Here is a 21,305-nt window from a genome sequence, read left to right on the forward strand (position 1 = left end):
GCAAAAAACAGAAACTAATCATCCATCAACGGTTTTATCCATCCATCCATCCAAGTGAACAAAAATCAGGCATTGAACCAGCAGAGAGAGCCTCGATTGGTACGGTCGACTGATGCAAGTTACCCGACAGTTAGACCAAGGAGACAACGATCCCAATGCTCTCCCCGAGGGAAAGAACCGAACAACAAATGTGCAACCGAGGCACAGTAATGAATATCGGTGACCCGAGGGACCCAAATGGATTATGTATCATTCTGATAGATCCTACTGCCCCATAATAGACTCTCAAAACGGATAGAACTCACACTCCAAAAACTAGCTTTCAATGGGAAGATACCGATAGTGTTACAAGATGCGGGATCCTAACAATACTTACAGAAGTGTGAAAATTATCAATATTGGCATCATTGTTTAGAACAACATAGTATTATGATTTCCAAGATACCAAGTTATTTTTTTAGGCAACACAGAGAATCCATGATATGATTTCACACAAATCAAGGCATCAATACACGCTTATATTATCCATTAAACATGGATCTATGCATGGAAATACAGCTTCACATCCAAGAAGATGGAAAATAGGCAAAAAGAAGAAGGCATGGTTATAAGTTTTTTATGCAGACACATCCTAATTGGAATCCGAATGCATAGCAAGTCTCATCAAATCACCTTGGCATGGCATGGGGGATTATATGCATCTCAGTCGGCTCTCGACTGACCGGCCCTGGAAGAGAGGATGATCCCAACAATCAAACCATATAAAGCCAACGCCTCGGCAAAGATAAGAATGAGAATCATCCCGACAAAGAGCTTCGGTTGCTGGGCATTTGCTCTGCAAGAGATCACAAGCAAAATATAACCATACAATTAAACCCTTGAAGATTTGTTATGAAAAAACATGGTTCCAAATGAAAATATATGTTTTTTTTCTCCTTTCCCCGTGAACTCTGCATCAAAATGTTAGAGATTCATTCTGCAAGGAACTTTAGAGGCACCTTTAGTTCACAGTAATCTCATGGATCATTAAAGAATCACAGAATTTCGGGAAACATCACAAGTACTACATGCTGTTCTAAGTTACTGGGTTTTGTAATACTTTGGAGGAAAACATCCAGAGCTTTCTGAACATTGGATATCGAGAGAAACACAGAAAGAGACTAAGGTAAAGATGGTGTTTGGAAACTCTCGATATAAGTCTAAATTCGATCTGCTTAGCCAAATGTTATGAAGACTGCTAATTCACAGTTTCATGTCCCATAAACTCAATTAGTTGGTAAAGACACAAACAAATTGACTAGATGAATGAAACCATTTTCCAAACCAATTGCCAACAAGACAACTACAAAGCCATTTAATCTGCTAAACCATTCCATGTTTCATGTTTACTGAGGTAGAAAAAAAGCCTTCTTCAATGACATGATCGAACAACCGTTCTACTCATACTCAAATTGCTCTGTTTTCACAAGGGAAACCCCATAAATTTGTGTAGACGATTCAGGGGTCTACCGACATGTATGTAGCATTCAAATCTCTAGCATAAACCCAAATTCGAATCTCCAAACCCAAAACAGTCTATCTCAGCAAAAGGATTGAATGCCATCCGGATTCTTCTCAATTGTTTAATCCACAAAGTATATCCCACAATTCAGTTGAGATAACTCGGCCAACAGAAAGCATTCAAATCTTAGCATGAAAAGCAACAAAACTCCAAAACCCAGATCCAAATCTTCAAAAACCCAAACAAGCTGTCTAAATCTATGTAAAAGACATCACAGTTTCGATTAAATTACCTAACACCGGCGTCACCGACGATCCCGATGGCCATACCGGCGGAGAGACCGGCGAGGCCACAAGCGAGACCAGAAGACAAGTGAGCATAGCCATCGAAGAGGTAGTAAGATTTTGCCTTAGGGTTAATCCCTGTACTGATGATGACGGCGATGATCAAGCCGTAGATACCCAAAACACCGGCCATGACAACCGGAACAATCGATTTCATCACCAGCTCCGGTCTCATCACTCCCATTGACGCCACTCCGACGCCGCTCTTCGCCGTCCCGTACGCTGCTCCCATACCTAAGATTCAAATCGACCATAAGAGACAGAGATTCGAAATTCAACGACAGAGATTCTCGCGGGAGAAACGAAATCGGAGGATTACAGGAGAAGACGAGAGCTGCGGCGGCGCCGAGGAAGCCGAAGAAGGGAGCGGTTTCGTCGCCGCTGAAACCTGAAGTCATTGTTGTTGACTCTGTTTTCTACGTGATGATGATCGGCGGGAGGATTGGGTGGGTGATTTTCCCGGTGATAGGAGGTCCGAGATCGGTCAGGGTAACGGAGGAGGAGAAGCGATCTTCAATGGAGTCCTGATCTGACAAAAATTGTTTTAATGTCAGCAAATTTCCTTACTATATAAAATATATTTCAGCGGTGTAATTAACTAAATATAGAATTAAAAAAATCAAAATTAATAAATTTATATGTAATTTTTTTTATTATATAAAAGTAAGTTCAAACCTTTTTCATGACCTAATTCTTGAAAATATTTTTATTTCAATATAAGTGTCACCTCACCTTAATTTTTTTTTCCCATTTGATTCATTTTCCATTTCACCTATTATAAATACTATAGTATGTTGATTGGTTTAGAATAATTCATCTGTTCTCGAATATGGACAGCCCACATATGCTAATATTATTTTTGTGATTTCTATATTTAATAAGATATACTACATTTTTTCTTTTCATTTATATATCATAGGAGTGATTTCATCTATTCTGCATTTTCTATCCAAAGATAAACTATATGGAAATATGAAAAGTTTTGGTTTATAAAGAAATTAGATATCAATCGTGTTTCTTATTTTGATTTCAGTTTATATATTATTTATTATATTAGAATATGAATTAGAAATATTAGCATATGAACAATGAATTTTACTGATAGAAAACTTCCTTATATATTTAAATTCGAGTTGTTATTTCTTTTTGGAGTTCCAATTTTTGTTCTAATCAGTTTTCTGAAGTAAAATAAAAATAAAAAGCGAAAATTTAATTACGGCTTTTATTCAATTTTTTTAATAAATGACTTTGGATATCACAATGGCTACAAAAATGATTATACCCATTAAAAATTATAACCTAACAACTAAATTTAGATTAATAATTGAGCTGGAAAAACTATAAACTCGATTTATTTCTTCAACTTTCAATGCTTCAGAGGACGAGGTGTACATTGTATACAGAATCTGCAACTATCCTAAAGTTTTATCAATCAAACCCTAACAAAAACTAGCAATAAATTCTTTAAAAAAATCAAAACTCGAAGTGAATCCAAACGAATAATCTGTTAAAATGTCGATAATAGTTCGTACCGAATTCGAAGTGTGTGTGTGTATATATATATATTATACCATTCTGCATTCATTAATATGTTTGTGTACCTGAAACATCCTGAACTCTTGAAGAAGAATGTGCCTGAAACAAAGACAAAGCTACGGATCAGCAAAGGTCTCTTTTCAAACCAAAAGACGCCAACACCGCTTCTTCTCACTGAAATGACTGGAAATGTACAATCAGCAGTTAGATTGAAGAGAGACAGGTGAATTTAGATAACTGGATGTCGGATTTCGCAGTCGGCTATTTCCCAGCAACGATACGCCCTCAAGCTAGAAGACGGCCTAATACCCTGAAAACCACAGCAAGAGACATCCAGCAACTTACTAACAAAGTCGGATTCGAGCCTAGAAAATGTGACAAGGAACTTCAGTAAATCAAGTTAATAAGAGCGGGAGAATGGAAGAACCTTCGGTCCTTCACATCTTGAGAAACCCGTTCCTTGGATGAGAGCAGCAGGTACGGAAGCTTGCTGCAAAGTCGAAAATGCCAGAGCTGAGAGCTTCTTCTTCATCCATGGAGGAATTCTACGAGAAACTTTAGGATCTTCATCACACCTGCAAGTGCTGTATCTCTGTACAAAGAGACTTACCACATGTTTGCTACTAAAGGGAAGTCAGGACATAAGCCATAAGCCATCCTTTTTCTAAGAGAAGACATTAAAAAAAAAAACTGTCATCGTTGATGAACTAATCATAGGAATATACTAAAGCTAAAATTTCCTCTTGGTTCAAGGAAATGAGAACAATGTCTGCATATGTTCATTAGAAAAATTCAAGAAAGTTATCAGATACCTCAAGAATGTTTTGGTATGGCGGTTAAAACTGAATTATCCTGAGCTCTATACAATACTAGAATCAACGAGCAGAAGTCAAGAACATGAATCATCATCATCTGATGAGAGAACTGAATGATGAAGAAGAGGATGGGGGCTGGTTTCACATCCTCTTGACAAGAACATGCACTGAGAAGCCTTCAGATCATATGGAAGCTTGGTTCTACACAGGAGACGAGTGAATATGATATCACTCATACCTTGCACTTGCACTTGCACATCAGAGCTAGGTCAACAATTTTCCGACATGTCTGGTACCAGAACCTGATAAAGCCACATGTCTAATGGCATGATATCACCAGGAAACTATCTACATCCTACCATCCACTTAGCCGATAGCCGCATCCGGGAAAAGAAAAAGAGAGAGAGATGCTGTGGTTCTGAGAAGAGATATGCCCAACCAGCCGAATTCCAACTGCTCCACTACCATTGGCCACGATTCTTGCTACAATAAACCGACCGAACTGCTCCAACCCAAGTTATTCCAAAACCACATTTTGTATACCCCTGGGCCGGTCAAGGTTTTGGAGCTTGAGTTGCTGCCATGTGCTTCTCGATTAGCTTGTCTACAAAATCACGAATCTGCAGGCATATCGCATCAAAGTGATGAGAAATACGTTCAGAAAATAAGTCAAGTTAGACACAATATTTTTTCGCATTATATAAGCCAAGAATATTCACAACATGAAACTTGTAGGTTTCCCGCAATAGAAAGTATGAATAAAAAAGAAAGAATACAATGTTTCGTTGACACAAAAGAGGGGCACCCAAACAGGGAACTTATCACAACAGCTGTGGTAGTGATGTAACCGAAGAGTTGAAAGTAAAACAACACACCTTATATTTGCGCTTGGAGTCGAGAAATTGTGAAACAGACATTGTTTTCTCCACGTCCGTGGTGTGTTCCATTACCTGGCAAAGCTAAGAGTTACAAAAGATTGCAGCAGCGGCGGCAGCAGTGTCCCTTTTTTTTTCTTATATCAAATAGCAACTAAGAGAATCATTCTATATGAGATGAAGAACTAGAAAAAGCCGAAACCCACAAACCTTTGTCGCCGTTTTCTTCATAATTGATTTGTAGCCATCTCTATCAATTTTCCTTGCTTTATACAGAGGCATAAGCAATGATGCAACAAAGTCCACAACTGCCTGTTTCAAACGATCTGCACCTCGAGGATGAGTTTTATGAGGCTCCTTATTCACCGTAACCTGAGACAGTGAACTTTCATTTGCCCGTTTTTCATGCTCCTGGCTAGGGGGCTGTCTTGAGCATGCATTGGAATCTTCTTCATCCTTGATATGCAAAGCACGATTGAAAAAATAAGGATTCACGGCAGCTGCTTGAGACTGCCATCTATCTATAGCTTGACAATCCTTGAAGCCCTCACTACTACCACCAGTATCAACCCATGCCCTGGTAAAGATACTGCTATCTGCAGCCACACTTTCTCCAGAACATTCTGTGAACTTTGGATTGGACACAAGCTCGTTTGAATGGCTCCTCTGTGATTGGTTATCCACAGGAACCTTTGAACTATCAATGTCAAGACAAGCTGCAGGGAAATCATACCAGTCACGAACTTTGCAGTTCCTAGAGTCTATCTCCGACATACAATCTTGTCTTCCTAAAACACTTCCAGGAAATTTCTTCCTGAAATCAGATTCATCCATCTTTGCATACTGCTCTCTTCTAGCAAATTTGTGAAACGATGGAATTTTAGGAAGCTGCAACGATGTATTATGATAGGCCTCAGCAAATGCCTGAAATAGAGGCATAAATTTACAAGTCAACAAATTATCAGAGAGGTCTAAGAGTAAGAAACATATTCCCATTTCCAGAGAAGGCAAACGGAAATAAAATTTAAAAGGCAACTATCATTATGTTCTTTATTAGAAGAATCAGTAGAAAGTCACCTTTGCAGCCGCTTCTGCCGCTGAACGAGCAGCCTCTGCAGCGGCAATTGCAGCCTGTTCTTCCTCTGTCAACGGTAGCTGGTTGTCCTCAAGCTCTCCATCCATTTTCATTTCCTTGCCATTGCTCGCCTTTGGCTTACTTTCCAAATCCCCACTATTCAGTCTTCCTTTCCTTCTTGAGAGAGTTGCAGTATTTGTTTGCCTTGATGGCTTCAGTCTTCCATTAGCTTTATCTTTTCGGAATAGTTCAAGCCACACATTAACGAGCTGGCTTGCTATGGCACGGATGTCACGGCTTGTGTGCGCACAAACTTTTTCTTTCACAGTCTTCCCAACGCCTATATTGACAGGACAACAGTAAACAACTTAGAGGAAAGCAAAATAAATAACGTGAAGAGATAACAGAACTAGTTGCATATGATATCTGAGTACAGATCCCCAAGCTGCTCATGGAAGGCATCGATACCTGACAGACGCACGGCAAGTAGATCACTTGAAACTCGAACAAGAATATGGACACAGTGACGCAAGAGCTGGGTTCCATTCTTCCCCATTGAATCCTAGAGAAAAGGAACAATAAACAACAATAGGTCAAAAAGGCTGACAAGCCATGACATGAACATAAGAAACACATATTCTTTACTCTGTATAATGATATTACCAGTATCCAAGAGTTCAGAACTGCAAGCCCTTCTTTTGTACCCGCAAAGGATTTTAAAGTCTCAACAGGCAAGTTCAACAACTCTTTCGCTAAATGCAGACGTCCAACAGTTGTTTTAGCAGAGAAGAACATGTTCCGTAGCAATGATTGCCTAGCCAAGACATTAGATAGCTCAACCACTTCAAGCCTCTTCATCAGGTCTTTGACCTCATCCTTTACAGATATAGATTTCCTCTGTGTTGTTTCCAATGCCTCTACTTCAGCTGTATAATCATTTCCACTTCTAAATATATCAATTATGCGCACAGCTTCACGGAGGCCAGTCATCATTGCACCACCAACGGTATCGGGATGCTCTTTGCATGTTGCTTCACCAGCAAAAAACAAACAGTTTTGAACAGGCCTGCTCAGAATATCATAATCTTCACCAGAAGCACCAATGGCAACATATGAGTAGGCGCCATAACTGTAAGGATCAGTGCCCCAATCAGTCACCACTGACGCAACAGGATCAGGCACCAAATCCCCACCAAAAAGCTTACGAAGAACCATCATTGCATGGTTCACATGCTCAGACTTGCTCTTCTTTTGAAACTCAATAGCAGCCTTCCCAACCACCAAAGCTATAAGAACAGGAGCCCCCACAGATTTCTTGACATTCCAAAACATAAAACATTCACCTCTCTGGTCCGTTTCCTCAGCAGTTGCCCCAAAGTAATCCACGCTATCATCCCAAAATACATCCGGAAACTCCAAAATTACTTTGTTCAGAACTCCAAACCCAAGCCGCTTGACCGAAGAATATTTCCAGTCTGGCAAGGATGGGGAGAACTTAATGGTTTCTGCTTTCAAACATCCAAGAGGGACGGTGACGAGAACAGCATCTCCAAGAAATTCACTGCCATTTGAAGTCAAAACTCTAACTTTATGCTTCTTATCAACTGTGGGTGAGGCATTCGAGCTATATGAAACCTCAGTAACTGCATTTTCCAAGCGAACATCAAGTCCTTGTGCAAGCGACTCAACAACTCTGCTGTAACCACCCTTGATCATAGCATGAGGTCCTCCGAATCCTCCATAAAGTTCATCTTGATTCCAGTTAGGAAGCGACACTTCCTTGAGAGCAGCAGCACAACCATATTCTGCATGAGCAAAGTGCCAATTCATAACTCTTCTCTCCAGAGGACTCAAAATATCATCTTCCATATTTCCATTCTGGACAGGGCTTCCATTAATATTGCCAGCTTCCAGATGAGAAGCAACGGCTGAATTGCCAAGCCCTAAGCTTTCAATGTCCACTTTGTCATCCGGCAGCCTAAGCCTTCGAAGGCCATATTCTAAACCATCCTCAAGGGAAATTTTATTTGCTATTTCCTTACCTATTTCCTCAACAAGCAAATCAACATCATCAATTACACTGTTGAATTCTGCTTGGAGAACATCATCTAAGTCTGGAGGAACCTTTTGCCCAGTTACAATATCATATAAAGGACAAAATCCATGCAATACACTCAACTCTAGACCTAATTGGGTACAGATGAGTGCTGAAGGGTCTGGCATTCTTTCAGATGCCACATCAGCCTCAATGCCTGTAATTATGCTAGCCCCAAGATCAACAGGAACTGAAAGAGATGACTGGTCTGTATATACACGACCACCTACCCTATTCCTTGCCTCAAGAACTGTGACAGAAAAACCCTGACGCTGCAAATGGCGTGCAGCAGTTAATCCTGCAGGACCAGCTCCAATGACTAATACTTTCTTCTCATCTTTCATATCACATGGAAAACCGTCCTTTCCATCCACTTGATCATTTTTCATCGCAGGCAGGGTACTTACAAAATCAGGCTTCACTACTGATGTCAATTCAGGCAACCTTTCAGCCTTTAACATGGCAGATGCATCAATTTGCGCAGTATCTACATTGACATGCTCTCTGAAATCATCAGCTGGGATTGCTTTACACTCTGTTTTGTTGGAAGGATCCACATTTGGTGCAGGGACAACCCCCATGCTTTTTGAACATCCTATCCCTTGATTTTCATCATCATAGAGAACACCTCTCTTACCATCAATAGTCGATTCAGTAGCTTTAACCTCACCAAGGATAAAAGCAACTCCATCCTCTGAATCAGTAACTGAAGCTATAGAACTATCCTCAAGTTTTTTCTTATGGAAGAGATCATAATCATGATTTGTGGAAGATCCCCGATTGCCCCTCATGGATGCAATTCCAGCATTTATGTAACCCTGTCAAAATTACCAGCATATGCAAACTATAAGAAACCAGCGCCCATTAGTTTCTCAAAAAATGGGTAAAAGCTTGGAAACAAAAACGTCTGCCTGTTAACTACAGAGAACAACACAAACTTACTCTTTGATCAAGAAACTTGTAGACCTCTCTGATTAGGGAAGCAGAAGGAGATTCGCTCTCGGAAGGGTCACCAGCAACACCACACATAGTGACAGGCAAGATGCGGCTAACATTTTTGCTCCACAGACCTAAGATGAAATTCCTGAATGGTAAATATATCAGTTCCGATGGACAAGGTAGATCATATCAAAATAGAAAAGGGAGGTTTCCATCAAGAAAATAGAAACACTAACATAAAAGCTAGGATGTTTAGAAGAGTTGGATTAAAGCCATACAGAAATAGCAGAGTTACAAGTAATAAAACAAGTATAAATTTGAATAAACGAGCTCAAAAGAATTGAGACTGCATGTATGAATGACATTGACAGCATGAAATGCTATGGATTTTAGCAGGCATGTCAAACAACACAATACATTAAGGATTTTAAGATTTTCTACGAACAACAACAAAACTAATATGGGATCATTATCTTGAGGTACACCTTTTGTACAACCTTGTGCTAAAGTAGATCCATATTAACGAAATACGAAAAATGAACCATGTAAATTACTACAGAATGATAATATAAATGGAAACTAACCTGCGATTAAGGTACTCTTGGAGACCAGATTTGCGCTTCAACACTTCCTTAAATATAATCTTCTCAATTGGACTTACAGATCTGGCTTTAAGTCCAGCTGTTACTGCAGCTGCTATGCCAATGTCAGTTTCCTTGGAAACATTTTGTGAGGAACCAAACTTATCGCTCCCTTTAAAGGACTTATCGCTTTGACTATCAAGAAAGCCTTGCTCATTGGTCAGAATCTCCCAATCAATGTCTCCTTCATAAGCCATGTCCCCAAGCCTACGCTTTCGAGCAACGCGCTCGGGGCGAAGCACATTAGATGCCTTGTCCTCCTTTAGCCCGGAATCAGGCAATGAAACCGCATCACCATGGAAACTTTCAGATTCATTGGGAGCTACAGAAAGAGGTAAAGCTTGAGAAGTTTCATCTTTCACAGGAAGGTCATCATGAAGTTGAGCACCACTTCCTTTGGAAGCATCTTGACACAGAGAATACCAGCAATTTTGACACATAGCACCCTGTCCCTTAGGTTCTAAGGATCTACCTTCAAAGTTGACTTGAATGCCACAATCGCACATAATGGCATTTTCCTTCCGAGAATAAGCTGAAACCGTAGCTGGCTCCTCTCCATGAACCTCCCGATCATTGTCCCTAGGACTAACAACTGCAACTTCTTTTCTAGCATCAGCATGAAGCACATCGTCTGATGATGCTCTCTTGGATTCATCACCTGAAGATCCATCAGCTACATCTATTTGCTTCTCGGTGAACACTGCAGAGGAAATTTGTACTTTATCATGCCTCAAAGAAGTCATCTCATCTTTAAGATAAAGCTCATCCCTATACAGCAGACTATTGGATTCTAAGATAGACTCGAGTACAATTAGCTATACTTTTGTTCAAACGGGAACCTAAGCGAGTTTTGTTAGAAACATTACATTCTGGTGTTGATTCCGTCAAAGAAGAGTAATTTGAATACACCCTAAGTGACGTACCTTGCTCGGTCTTTCTCCCTGATGGAGCAGCCTGAGATTTTGAACACATCAACTCAGCCTCTGGTTTTGATTGAGTCTTGGCTTTCTTTACATTTTTCCTGGGCTTATTCCTCCCATCAGTGTCCATTTCAACATCAGTTCCACCACCAGCCATATCCTGACCTTCCTCATTCGTCTCTGAGAGTGATTTCAGAGTAGAATCTGAATCGACTTCCTTGGGAGCACTCGATACCGAACTCTTAACCTTCATGATTCCTTTCTTGAGACCCTTCAATCGCTTCCTGAAAATAGCTAAAGTATCATCCATATCTTCAGAATCCCCCACTGCTGAGATCGATTTCTTCTCCATTACTTCTCCCAGCCCTTTATTATCACTGGTTTCTGTCTCCACCCTATTCCTCTTTGAATTCTTATGCTTCATCAACCTGAACAGCGATCCAATAGGTTCATCATCATCAGCCTCATCACCGAACTGAACCACCACAGATCCTCTCTTGGAACCCGTTTTCTTCACCTTCCCATCCATCTTGTCCCCTTCCGATTTCTCAGATACGAAGGACTCCACTATCGAACCAAATTCTCGAAGCAACGCAGAATTCTAAAACTTTCTCACACCTTCTCTTGAACCAGAAAGAAAATATCAACCGCAGTTGTCAACCAAAACAGAACCATACACTGGTAATTCGAAAGCTAACCCAAGGAGGGGCAATGAGGATGAACCCTAACGCAAACGTAAGGTATGGAAAACGAATAAGAAACCCTAAAAGAAATCAGCTTTGCTATGATGAAGATGTTACCAATGGGAATCTCTGAGAACAGAGACGTTGCCAGAATTCTCCGCAGCAACAGCAAATCACAAACCCCAAAAAAAAAAGAAAAGAAAAATTAGGGTTCCAAGCAAAGTGAGCTCGTGACCTGAGGACAACAATATCGAGATTAAGAATTTCAGACGCAGTTCAACATAGCAGTCCAAACGACATCGTTTGCACAGGGTAGAGAGACATATATTCCCATTTTGTTTGGTTATATTATACCCTTTAGTGAAGTTTTTTTATTTTTATTTTTCGGTTGCATATTGTTTTTTTTTATACTTTATCTGAGTTTTCTCGACATCTCTATATTTTAAAATATAATACTTTGTAATAAATTTTAAAATGCTATTCTTTACATTATTTTGTTTTTAGTAATATCTACATGAATAGTTTTTTTTTCCGCTTCTACATGATAAGTTTAAAAGCATAAGTTAGGGTTAACATTTTATTTAGATGATATATATCTGAAAAGCAGTTCCAAAATTTAACATATTTTATTTAGAAAAATATAAAGATAAATATATATTGAAAATTTTAAAAGAGTTGATTGAGACATCACATAATTTTATATTTTTCATGATTTGCTAAAAAAATCTAAAAATCAAACACGGTTGGCTCGAAACAATATAAAGATAGACAATATATCGGAAAATAATTTGTATAGTTATGAACGAGGATAAAAATATAATATAAAAATAAAAATGCCCAAAATTTGTATGGATTAAATATAGAAAAACTCTATCTTGTCTGTTTTTTATTTCAACACTTATTCTCCAAAATCGTACTTTAGAAAAAAAAAAGTGAAACAATTAAAAGAGGTTTTTTATCTCTATTTTAAATTATACGAGAGAACGTGTGATGAAAAAGATGGATATACAAGAAAAAAGAATGGTTGACTGCAAAAAAAAAACTGTTCAATTCAAATAAATATTCGAAAAAAATAGAACAAAACGCATTCGACGTTTGAAATAATTTTCGAAAAAAAAAAGAGACGATTTTATTTCAATAGGTGATTTTGAAGGGGTAATCAGTAAATAAAGAAACTAAAATAGTTACATATTATAATTTATCTGATGTCAATTCATAGTAGTTGTCGAACATCAACGTTAAATTCAATAACGAACCAAAAGATTTATAAAAGGGGACAATAATTTTATACATATAATTTTGTAGAGGCGATTTTTATTTTTATGAGGGTATTTGATAATTTTGTTTAGAATTTTATAAAATCTATAAAGAAATTCATATTTTTAACTTAATTAAAAGTGGTGCGTGACTCTATCCCATTTAACGAGGATTCATCCATGGCCAAAAGGATCGACGAAGTAAAAATGACATGTTAAGTTATGATTTTCGATTTGTAATTTGGTGTTATTTATGGTTTGGAGACTTTCAAATATAAAAAAAAAAAAGGTTTTCGAACTTTCCACGAAGAATCGATATTTCCAAACAAAATTAACTAGTCCTATAGATAGTCTAACCGCATGGATCAGTAAGTCGAAAAGTATAATGGAGTTACATGAGTCAACTAGTCACATGGATCAACAAGCCGCATGGGTCAGCAAGTTGCAAAAGTAATGAAATCACTTAGGTCAATTGATCACATTAATCAAAAGTTGCAAGAGTAATAAAATCATGTAGGTCACTTGATCACATGTGTTTCAAGAGTAATGAAATCGCATAGGTCGGTAAGTCTTACAATTAAGAGTTGTAGAGCCGATGATCAAAAAGTCACATGGTAACAAGTCCTAGTACTTGAGTCGCAGAGTCGTATTGTTAATTTTGTTTGTATCTAGAATTGCTCTTCCTCAATGAATCACATTAGTGTTTTAGAGTCAGCATGAATCTTTTAGTGACACTGAGTTGCATTAGTATCTAGAGTGGTATGAGTTGACTAGTAGCATTAGTATTTAGACGGTATTTTTACGGATTATACTTTTGAACGAATTTCCGTTGAAAAATATCAATATATGGTAATGCAAAGTCCATTGTCATATGCAACGAAAATCTATAATAAATTTTGAGAATAAATCCCACCGGAATAGCTAATTGTGTAGCTAGTTGAGAAGGGTGATGTGTCATTGTCCTAGTTTTTATATTCGAATAGTCGTTGGAAATGATATAATTTAATTGCATTAAGGGTGTTTTTCGTTTTAATATAAATGTAGTTCAGTCGAATGTATGGTGAAATAATCTAATTATCCAGAAAAACTTCGAAAATATAGGGAATACAAATTTATTCCGATGATTTAAAAGCTTATCGTGAAAAGCTATGATAAAAAATATGATTTTTTTATTAAGTAAAGATAAAATCTTAATCGGTTTAAAAATTTTCGAATTAGTTTGTGTGTCTATATAAACCGAAGATACGGATAAGAAAAAAAAATGTAATACCAAAAATTTCAACAAGTTTACTATATTTAAAATTTTAAATTTGAATTCTTATTATGAATATCCAAATATTTTTACATTAAAATTTAAATATTCCGGATCTATTATCTATTTTTTTAATTCTTAATAATCGAAAATCTTTAGAATATTTCAAGGTTTTTGGATACTCAATTGCCGGTCCTTGGTGATATATAGAGTCTGCTATACACGTTCTAAAAAAACGAAAATTTTGTTATATTACGGAGGAGAAATAAATTTTATTTACAAAACATATCATATTCTTCTTATTTCCCGCTCTCAGAATAAAATAAAATAAAAAAATAATTCCACAATACCCGAAACGAAACTGTATATATAAATTGTAAAAAGAAAGTAAACGAAAAGATAGGAAAAAAAACTTCGACAGAGACAGATGATGTGAATTATCAATTACCCACAAAAAAAAAAAAAAAAAAAAAAAAAATTCTTCTGCCCCTTCTCTTCTTACACTATCGTTTTTTTCCCCAGAGAATATTCCGGATCTATTATCTATTTTTTTAATTCTTAATAATCGAAAATCTTTAGAATATTTCAAGGTTTTTGGATACTCAATTGCCGGTCCTTGGTGATATATAGAGTCTGCTATACACGTTCTAAAAAAACGAAAATTTTGTTATATTACGGAGGAGAAATAAATTTTATTTACAAAACATATCATATTCTTCTTATTTCCCGCTCTCAGAATAAAATAAAATAAAAAAATAATTCCACAATACCCGAAACGAAACTGTATATATAAATTGTAAAAAGAAAGTAAACGAAAAGATAGGAAAAAAAACTTCGACAGAGACAGATGATGTGAATTATCAATTACCCACAAAAAAAAAAAAAAAAAAGAAAGAAATTCTTCTGCCCCTTCTCTTCTTCCACTATCGTTTTCTTCCACAGAGTTTTCCCCCTCCTCGCAACTCGATTAGGGTTTCTCTCTCTCGTTTTCCGGCTTCCTTCTCCGTAATTTGTCTCCGGTAACTTTCCATTGCTCTTTCTCCGTCAATCATTTCCAATTTGACCGCTTTAATCGTCGGTTTCTGTACAGAGATTCGTTTGCCGTGTGCTAATCCTTGCTCGGAGAGTTTTCTGAGTTGATTTCCTTGTGATCGGAGCTCGATTGAGTTCGAGTTTTCTTGTTAGGATGTACTATTCGGGTGGTTTGCTTGAACATCCTCGGATTTCAGGTTCCGATTAAGTTTAGTGACTGTGGTTAGAGCTCTGAGAAGCGCGAGAACTGATTTAGTTAACTTGAGCAAAACAATATACTTTGCTCTAAGCCTTACAGTTCGAATGGCTTTTTGCAGTTATTTCAAATGAGAATTACCTCTTTCTTGGGCCATTTGGTTTATCTTTTAGGGCTACAGGAACTTTCATTGTCGACAAGTTGGAGAAGATTTTGGTTACTTTAGAGTGCTCAAAACCCAGTTACTGGGATTTCGCTGAAATCTAGAATTCTTGGTACCGTGACTGTGCCTTCAACTCGAAATTTGTCGCATGAATTTTGGAACTAAAAGTTCTCGTGGGGCAAGTGATTTATGTCATGTCTTGAACTAATGAGTTCTCATTTCTGTAGGATGAGCTGGAGAGTAACTGGCAGGATCATATTTTTGCAGATTAGAAAGAGTTGGAAGATAACGGATTTGCTAAGTTGTAGGTTGTTGGTAATGGTTTTGATTTTTGGAAGTATTTCTTTTCATGATTGGGATCAAGTTATGAGTTGCACTTTTACATGATTAGCTTGATGAAAGCATCGATACCTGTCCATACTGCCTTGTTATCTAAGCTTACAGTTTCGTCATTGCAGGTAATATACTTCCATGACTTCTTTAGTTAGTACACTATATTACTGACAGATATGTGTTGTCGAGCTGTTCCTCATTAAATGCTCCTGTTGCATGCAATGCATCGGGCATTGGTGGTTGCAGCCCTGTGTTTAAATGATGTGTAATTAGCTACTCCTGCTTCATTTCTAATCGTGTGTAGTCCTCGAATTGCTAATTTTTCTTTTCATTGTGGTTTGTATACATGTATTGGTATAGTTAGTTATGCTATTGTAGCATAGAATACATGCTGACAACTCCGTTGTCTTTCTGGCTTTGTGTGCAGAAAAACGCCATGGAATTCATGTACGATCTTCTTAAATGATAATTTTTGTATAATTGATCAATCCATTTATTGAGAGGAAAAGCCTTTGGAGATCTCGCAATGGATGATGGGGGACATCGTGAGAATGGTCGGCATAAAGCAGATCAGTATAAAACGGCTCAGAGCCAGGTAACCCTGACAATGTGTTTTTTTCCCAAGAATCATTCTGGTGTTGTTTCTGTTTCTGCAATATATCTTATCTTTCGCATATTCTCTCTGATTGTAACTAAACTATTAGTCTTAATGATGCAGTGGTTGATGCAGCATCAGCCATCAATGAAACAAGTGATGGCGATAATAGCAGAACGAGATGCAGCAATCCAAGAGAGAAATCTGGCGATATCAGAGAAAAAGGCGGCCATAGCTGAACGAGACATGGCGTTCCTTCAGCGAGACACAGCTATAGCTGAGCGTAACAACGCGATAATGGAGAGAGACAATGCACTTGCGGCCCTTCAATACCGTGAGAACTCCATGGCAACTGCTGCTGGTATGTCCTCATCATGTCCACCGGGATGTCAAATTTCCCGTGGTGTGAAGCATGTGCATCACCCGCAGCAACATCACATGCACCATCATCACATGACCCAGATGGGCGAAACCACTTATGGAACAAGAGAATTAGAGCCAAATGACACTATCCCGACATCACCTGCTGGAGCTGCTGAATCTGCCAAACCGAAACGAGGTAAAAGACCGAAAGAGCCAAAGGCAACACCCTCTAACAAGAAAGGATCGAAGAATCAGAGGAAGATCAAGAAAGAGAGCGAGGATTTGAACAAGATAATGTTCGTGAAAACCCACGACTACGCAAATGAGGATGAAGTAGGAGGATCGAAATCTGATTGGAAAGGCCAAGAAATGGGGCTGAACCAAGTTGTTTACGACGAGACAACTATGCCACCGCCCGTGTGCTCGTGTACCGGAGTTCTCCGACAATGCTACAAATGGGGGAATGGAGGGTGGCAATCTTCTTGTTGCACCACAACATTGTCAATGTATCCTCTACCAGCTCTGCCCAACAAGCGGCATGCCCGAGTCGGAGGCAGGAAAATGAGCGGGAGCGCCTTCAACAAGCTGCTGAGCCGACTTGCTGCTGAAGGGCATGATCTATCGAATCCTGTCGATCTCAAGGACCATTGGGCCAAGCACGGGACGAACCGCTACATCACGATCAGGTAAAGCAGCTTAGACGTTATTGAGTTGTTTGAAACTTATTCAAGTAATAAGTACAATGGGGTCAATGGAATAAATTCATATGTTTGACCTTTAAAAATGCAAAATTGTAAGTCAGGCGCTTGTTGTATAATTTGGAAAACTTGAGCACGTGCTTGAATTGGTAAACCAAACTTTGGAAAGTAAAGCTAGATCCATTTCCTCGTACGGTTTTGGACTATTTGATTAGTTTGTGTTGATAAAAGATAACCACGTTATTTGGTTTAATTGGTTTAGGTTCTGATCTCACTTCAGGTTAGATTGTATAACAAAATTTTACTATAGTAAAAAAAATTAGATTGGTCGGATTTAATCCAATTTATTAGATGAGGCATCCACGAGATCTTTTTTTAAAAAAATAGTGGAAGATCATTTCAAATTAATGAATATGTTTCTAATCTTTTTATTGGTTCAAACATGAAGCCTAAACAGTGTTTAAATAAAGGGGGAAAATCTAAATCAAACTATTCATTTAAAATTTTAAATATCTATAAATTCTAATGAATTTCAATCTTTATAAATGTACACTTTTGAGGTTTTATAAAACTAGAAATTTTCTTTGAATTTGTTGTCGATCGAAGTTTTAATGGAAAAATATTTAAGAATTTTTTTAAAGTCTATTTGGATTTATAGATGTTAAAAGTTTAAAATAAATGTTTTTAAACAAAAGATCTTCTTCGGCCGTGGCGTAGTGTTTGAGGGAAGTGATTAGATGTGGTCATTTTTGGGCTTCGGGTTTGGATTGGTTATAAAAAATTATAATCATTCAATTTTTATATCAACTTCGTTTTTGGTTTTATGTGTTCAGTTTTGGATTAGATTTTTTTATTGCTAAAAAACTTAATTTTTTAAAGAATTTTTTTAATTTTTTTGGTTATTTTTTATTCGATTCGATTCAATTTGGATTCAGTTTTTTCGAGTTTATAAAAATTATAAACACTAGATTATTATATCGAATTCGGTTATATTTGATTTATTATTCGGTTAATTTATTCTAAATAAATCATATCCATGTGTTTTGGTTCTACTTAGATTTGTTTTCATTAAATAAGTAATATAGGAAAATTGTTTTCTTTTATTATTTGTCATATTTATTTTAAATAACATTTATCAAAAAAATTCTTTTATCTCCTTTTCTTTATTTTTTTCATTTAAAAAATTGGATAGGAGAATAAAATGCAAAACATCCGGTTATGTTTTTAGTCCTGTTTAATTCACTTCTATAACTCAAATTAAAGTGCAAACCTGTTAGGGTTGCCATTTCGGTTATTAACTGAATAATCGAATTGAACCGAATCGAATAAGACATAACTATATTCGAACCGAACCCGACATCAAAACCAAACAGTTATGATTTTTTAATCCGAAAAAATCGAAACCGAACTGAATCGAAGAGAATAAAAAAATAACCAGAAAAATCGATAATTTCTTGGAAAAAATGAAATTTTTACCGAAACCGAATCGAAGTGAACCAAACTGAAGTTTATATAAAAATTGAATGGTTAGAGTTTTTCTATAATCGAAATAACCAAATCCGAATATAAACAAATCGAATTCGAACTGAAACCCGAAATGACCCCTGCTCTAACTCTGTGTACGCATCTCAATTTTTTAATAACGAATTATAATATTTTTCTTCTCCATAGATTGTTTTTTCGCTTTGGACAAAATGCAATAAAATCCCACAACCTATAGGAAATTCGGGATAGGAGAACAAAATACTTTATTATTGATGTTCAGTGGATTTATGTTTCTATAGTAAATCCTAAACCTTAATTGGTAAAACAAATTATTAACAGATACTAATATCCTATATATTTAATTATATGATAATATCTTTATTTTATCCCAATCTACTCTAGATCTACTTCTATCCCTTAGTGGATAATATCCAAAATAATAAGAAAAAAAAAACACCAAGAATAACATATAATTTATTTTAGTTAATATAATTTAAAATTAATCAAATAAATTTTTTTATAAAATAAAATTAATAAAATCCAGAAATTTAATAAAACTAAATCTAAAAATAATATGGAAATATAATGAAAATATTTTTAAAATAATAAATCTAAATAAAATTAAACATAAAAATGAATAAGTTTATTTTAAAAATGGAAAAATCTCAATCTGGAAATAAGAAACTAGAATAAAATATGAAACATCACTCCTCGATTTTTGTAACATATTTTAATAAATACGGGCGTCATTCATTTGATAAAAAATATTAAATAACATAATATATAGGTTTCACGAAACAAAATGTCTCAGCGAAAGACGTGGCGGAGATAAAGGGAGAAGACATGGCGGCGAAATAATATAATATATCTAAGTAAATCCAGAAAACGCGTGAAATAAATTATCTTTTATTTTTAGTTTTTTTTTTAAAATTATTTTAATATTAAACCTTTCACGCAGTTATGTACATTGTACACACCAAAGGTCCACTCAGTTCAGAGCCATAAAGAGCGTAACTCAAAAGGGAAAACGATCTCCCTCTTTTTACCCCTTGGATTTTCTTTCAGATTCCATCCCTGTATTCTTAAATTATTCAAATATCCTCCACATCTTTTTAAATAGTCAATTTCAGCCCGAAGTAGGGCAAATAATCATATAATTTCTATTTCCAAAATACTATTTGGATTTATAAAGCTTTTTTTGTTTGTACAGTTTCTTTTGATAATATAGGTCTTTGTTAATTTACTGAGTTAAAAAAAATTTGTGTCCTCTCAAGGTAATTACAAAAGAATAGTTTTCATCTAATACGTATATGTATATATTTGTGTAGAAGACAACATACGAACATAAGGGCCAAAAATGTAAGAAAACATAAATGATGGGTTGAGGAAACTTGGGAACATATATTTTTCCAATTTTATCTTTTCTTTTTTCTTTTCTTTTTTTTTGTTTTTGGTCTTAAATTTTTCGGACAGAACCATCTTGTATGTATGCGAGTCCGAAACTGTCTGAGAAAATCTGCCGCCGGATTCGGGCATTTCCGATTTGCCTTTCCATTTCCGAAGATCGTTTGCCGCTTTGTTTCCCTGATCTCTGTTCATTGCAGCTTGAGAGAGGGGGGGGGGCTAGGGTTTTTGTTACCCAGGTATATACATATATACACGCAGATATATATATACGTCCTTTATGTATCCGTAATACTAGTTCTCGGTTGGGTGTTACTGGATTTGGTGATGTTCGTGTTTGATTCTTGTAATCTCCACTCTGCTAGTATTTTCTCTTAGGACACAAGTCTCTGCAAGCGAATTAAGACTTTGACCGATCAGATTGTTGAACAGAGCGGACGGAGACATAGAGATAGAGTGTGTTAGAATTCAAGGTTTCTGTCTGATGGTCGGAAATTCTGTGCTCGTGAGTTGATTTCTAGGGTTTGTAGCATAGAAAATGGAGAATTTTAACTCTGAGAGCAACAAGAGACCTGGTATACCACCTTCTCATCCAAACAATCCGGCTACCTTTGCTTATCCTCATCAGGCAATAGGGTCTCGTTTAGGTTATCAACAACTCGGTTCAAGGAACCCGAACCCGGGCCCTTCCCATTCGAGGTCCTTGTCTCAGCCCTCATTCTTTTCACTTGATTCTTTACCTCCTTTTAGCCCGACACCGTTTAAGGAGCCGTCTATTTCTCCTACTACGGGTGAGATCGGATCGAAAGACGTGTCAATGGATGACAAGTCAGGGCCGACTTCTCGAAGCAATGAGACTGCTGCTATCACCGATAAATTGCCTCCTCGTGAGGGCCACAGGCGGTCAAACAGTGATATACCATTAGGGTATTCAGGGATGATCCATTCATCAATGCAGTCGGTACATCTCGGAAACATGGGGATCTTGGACGGGATCGTTCCCGGTTCAAGCACGGAGGAGAAGCCGATTCAGTTGGTGAAACGGGAATCCGAGTGGAGTGGAGATGGTAAGAGCGTCCCAGAAAAATCGATAATTTCTTGGAA

At 37.0% G+C, this 21,305-nt stretch overlaps 4 protein-coding genes across 18 annotated transcripts in view; 2 read left to right on the top strand and 2 right to left on the bottom strand.

Moving 5' to 3' along the window:
• Nucleotides 1–430: 430 nt before the first annotated feature.
• LOC104806903 (V-type proton ATPase 16 kDa proteolipid subunit-like) lies at nucleotides 431–3,532 on the bottom strand. The gene is made up of 4 exons (XM_010531995.1): nucleotides 3,447–3,532; nucleotides 2,165–2,374; nucleotides 1,794–2,079; nucleotides 431–835 (listed from the first exon to the last, which is right to left on the bottom strand). The coding sequence occupies exons 2-4, from the start codon at nucleotides 2,241–2,243 to the stop codon at nucleotides 703–705; spliced, it is 498 nt and encodes a 165-aa protein (XP_010530297.1). The 5' UTR covers nucleotides 2,244–2,374; nucleotides 3,447–3,532; the 3' UTR covers nucleotides 431–702.
• On the bottom strand, nucleotides 3,332–11,689 carry LOC104806902 (lysine-specific histone demethylase 1 homolog 3). Of its 4 annotated transcripts, none has more exons than XR_770681.2 (12): nucleotides 10,745–11,689; nucleotides 9,765–10,521; nucleotides 9,184–9,325; nucleotides 6,810–9,059; nucleotides 6,615–6,708; nucleotides 6,149–6,486; nucleotides 5,282–5,995; nucleotides 5,072–5,146; nucleotides 4,194–4,816; nucleotides 3,992–4,045; nucleotides 3,809–3,871; nucleotides 3,332–3,691 (listed from the first exon to the last, which is right to left on the bottom strand). XR_770681.2 is itself a non-coding variant. In XM_010531993.2 (9 exons), exons 1-9 carry the CDS (start codon nucleotides 11,268–11,270, stop codon nucleotides 4,751–4,753), a joined length of 4,962 nt encoding a protein of 1,653 aa, XP_010530295.1. In that variant the 5' UTR covers nucleotides 11,271–11,689; the 3' UTR covers nucleotides 4,107–4,750. The 4 variants fall into 4 exon arrangements, 1 of the variants encoding a protein (XP_010530295.1); XR_770680.2 differs by having other exon boundaries at nucleotides 3,332–3,480; nucleotides 3,620–3,691; nucleotides 3,809–4,045; XR_770679.2 differs by having other exon boundaries at nucleotides 3,809–4,045.
• Nucleotides 11,690–14,817: 3,128 nt separating this feature from the next.
• LOC104806904 (protein BASIC PENTACYSTEINE6-like) lies at nucleotides 14,818–17,505 on the top strand. 11 transcript variants are annotated; one of them, XM_010532009.1, is made up of 4 exons: nucleotides 14,818–15,627; nucleotides 15,715–15,781; nucleotides 16,084–16,251; nucleotides 16,375–17,505. In XM_010532009.1, exons 3-4 carry the CDS (start codon nucleotides 16,183–16,185, stop codon nucleotides 17,302–17,304), a joined length of 999 nt encoding a protein of 332 aa, XP_010530311.1. In that variant the 5' UTR covers nucleotides 14,818–15,627; nucleotides 15,715–15,781; nucleotides 16,084–16,182; the 3' UTR covers nucleotides 17,305–17,505. The 11 variants fall into 11 exon arrangements, with proteins under 11 accessions (XP_010530311.1, XP_010530313.1, XP_010530309.1 ...); XM_010532011.1 differs by lacking the exon at nucleotides 15,715–15,781 and having other exon boundaries at nucleotides 14,818–15,435; nucleotides 15,551–15,627; XM_010532007.1 differs by having other exon boundaries at nucleotides 14,818–14,951; nucleotides 15,551–15,627; nucleotides 15,715–16,251.
• A 2,743-nt stretch (nucleotides 17,506–20,248) lies between these two features.
• The window catches only part of LOC104806906 (probable transcription factor PosF21), a 3,095-nt gene continuing 2,038 nt past the window's right edge, over nucleotides 20,249–21,305 (top strand). Inside the window, exon 1 of one of the 2 annotated variants that reach the window (XM_010532016.2) lies at nucleotides 20,249–21,279. In XM_010532016.2, the coding sequence (XP_010530318.1) occupies nucleotides 20,740–21,279 (540 nt within the window). In that variant the 5' untranslated portion in view covers nucleotides 20,249–20,739. The remainder of the gene's footprint in view (nucleotides 21,280–21,305) is intronic. The other variant, XM_010532015.2, reaches the window with a different exon arrangement.

This window comes from Tarenaya hassleriana, unplaced genomic scaffold (genome assembly GCF_000463585.1).
Source record: "Tarenaya hassleriana unplaced genomic scaffold, ASM46358v1 Cleome12, whole genome shotgun sequence".
NCBI classification, from domain to species: domain Eukaryota; kingdom Viridiplantae; phylum Streptophyta; class Magnoliopsida; order Brassicales; family Cleomaceae; genus Tarenaya; species Tarenaya hassleriana.

Bases quoted from the DNA above. Each gene is read 5' to 3' on its own strand.
- LOC104806903 (XM_010531995.1), bottom strand. From the start codon at position 2,243: ATGACTTCAGGTTTCAGCGGCGACGAAACCGCTCCCTTCTTCGGCTTC. The intron at 2,080-2,164 runs GTAATCCTCCGA...TTTGAATCTTAG, and splicing joins CGCAGCTCTCGTCTTCTCCT to GTATGGGAGCAGCGTACGGG. The intron at 836-1,793 runs GTAATTTAATCG...GATCTCTTGCAG, and splicing joins GTCGGTGACGCCGGTGTTAG to AGCAAATGCCCAGCAACCGA.
- LOC104806902 (XM_010531993.2), bottom strand. From the start codon at position 11,270: ATGGATGGGAAGGTGAAGAAAACGGGTTCCAAGAGAGGATCTGTGGTG. The intron at 10,522-10,744 runs GTACGTCACTTA...TTTCCTCTGCAG, and splicing joins AGGGAGAAAGACCGAGCAAG to TGTTCACCGAGAAGCAAATA. The intron at 9,326-9,764 runs GTTAGTTTCCAT...TTTACCATTCAG, and splicing joins CAAGAGTACCTTAATCGCAG to GAATTTCATCTTAGGTCTGT.
- LOC104806904 (XM_010532000.1), top strand. From the start codon at position 16,183: ATGGATGATGGGGGACATCGTGAGAATGGTCGGCATAAAGCAGATCAG. The intron at 16,252-16,374 runs GTAACCCTGACA...TTAATGATGCAG, and splicing joins ATAAAACGGCTCAGAGCCAG to TGGTTGATGCAGCATCAGCC.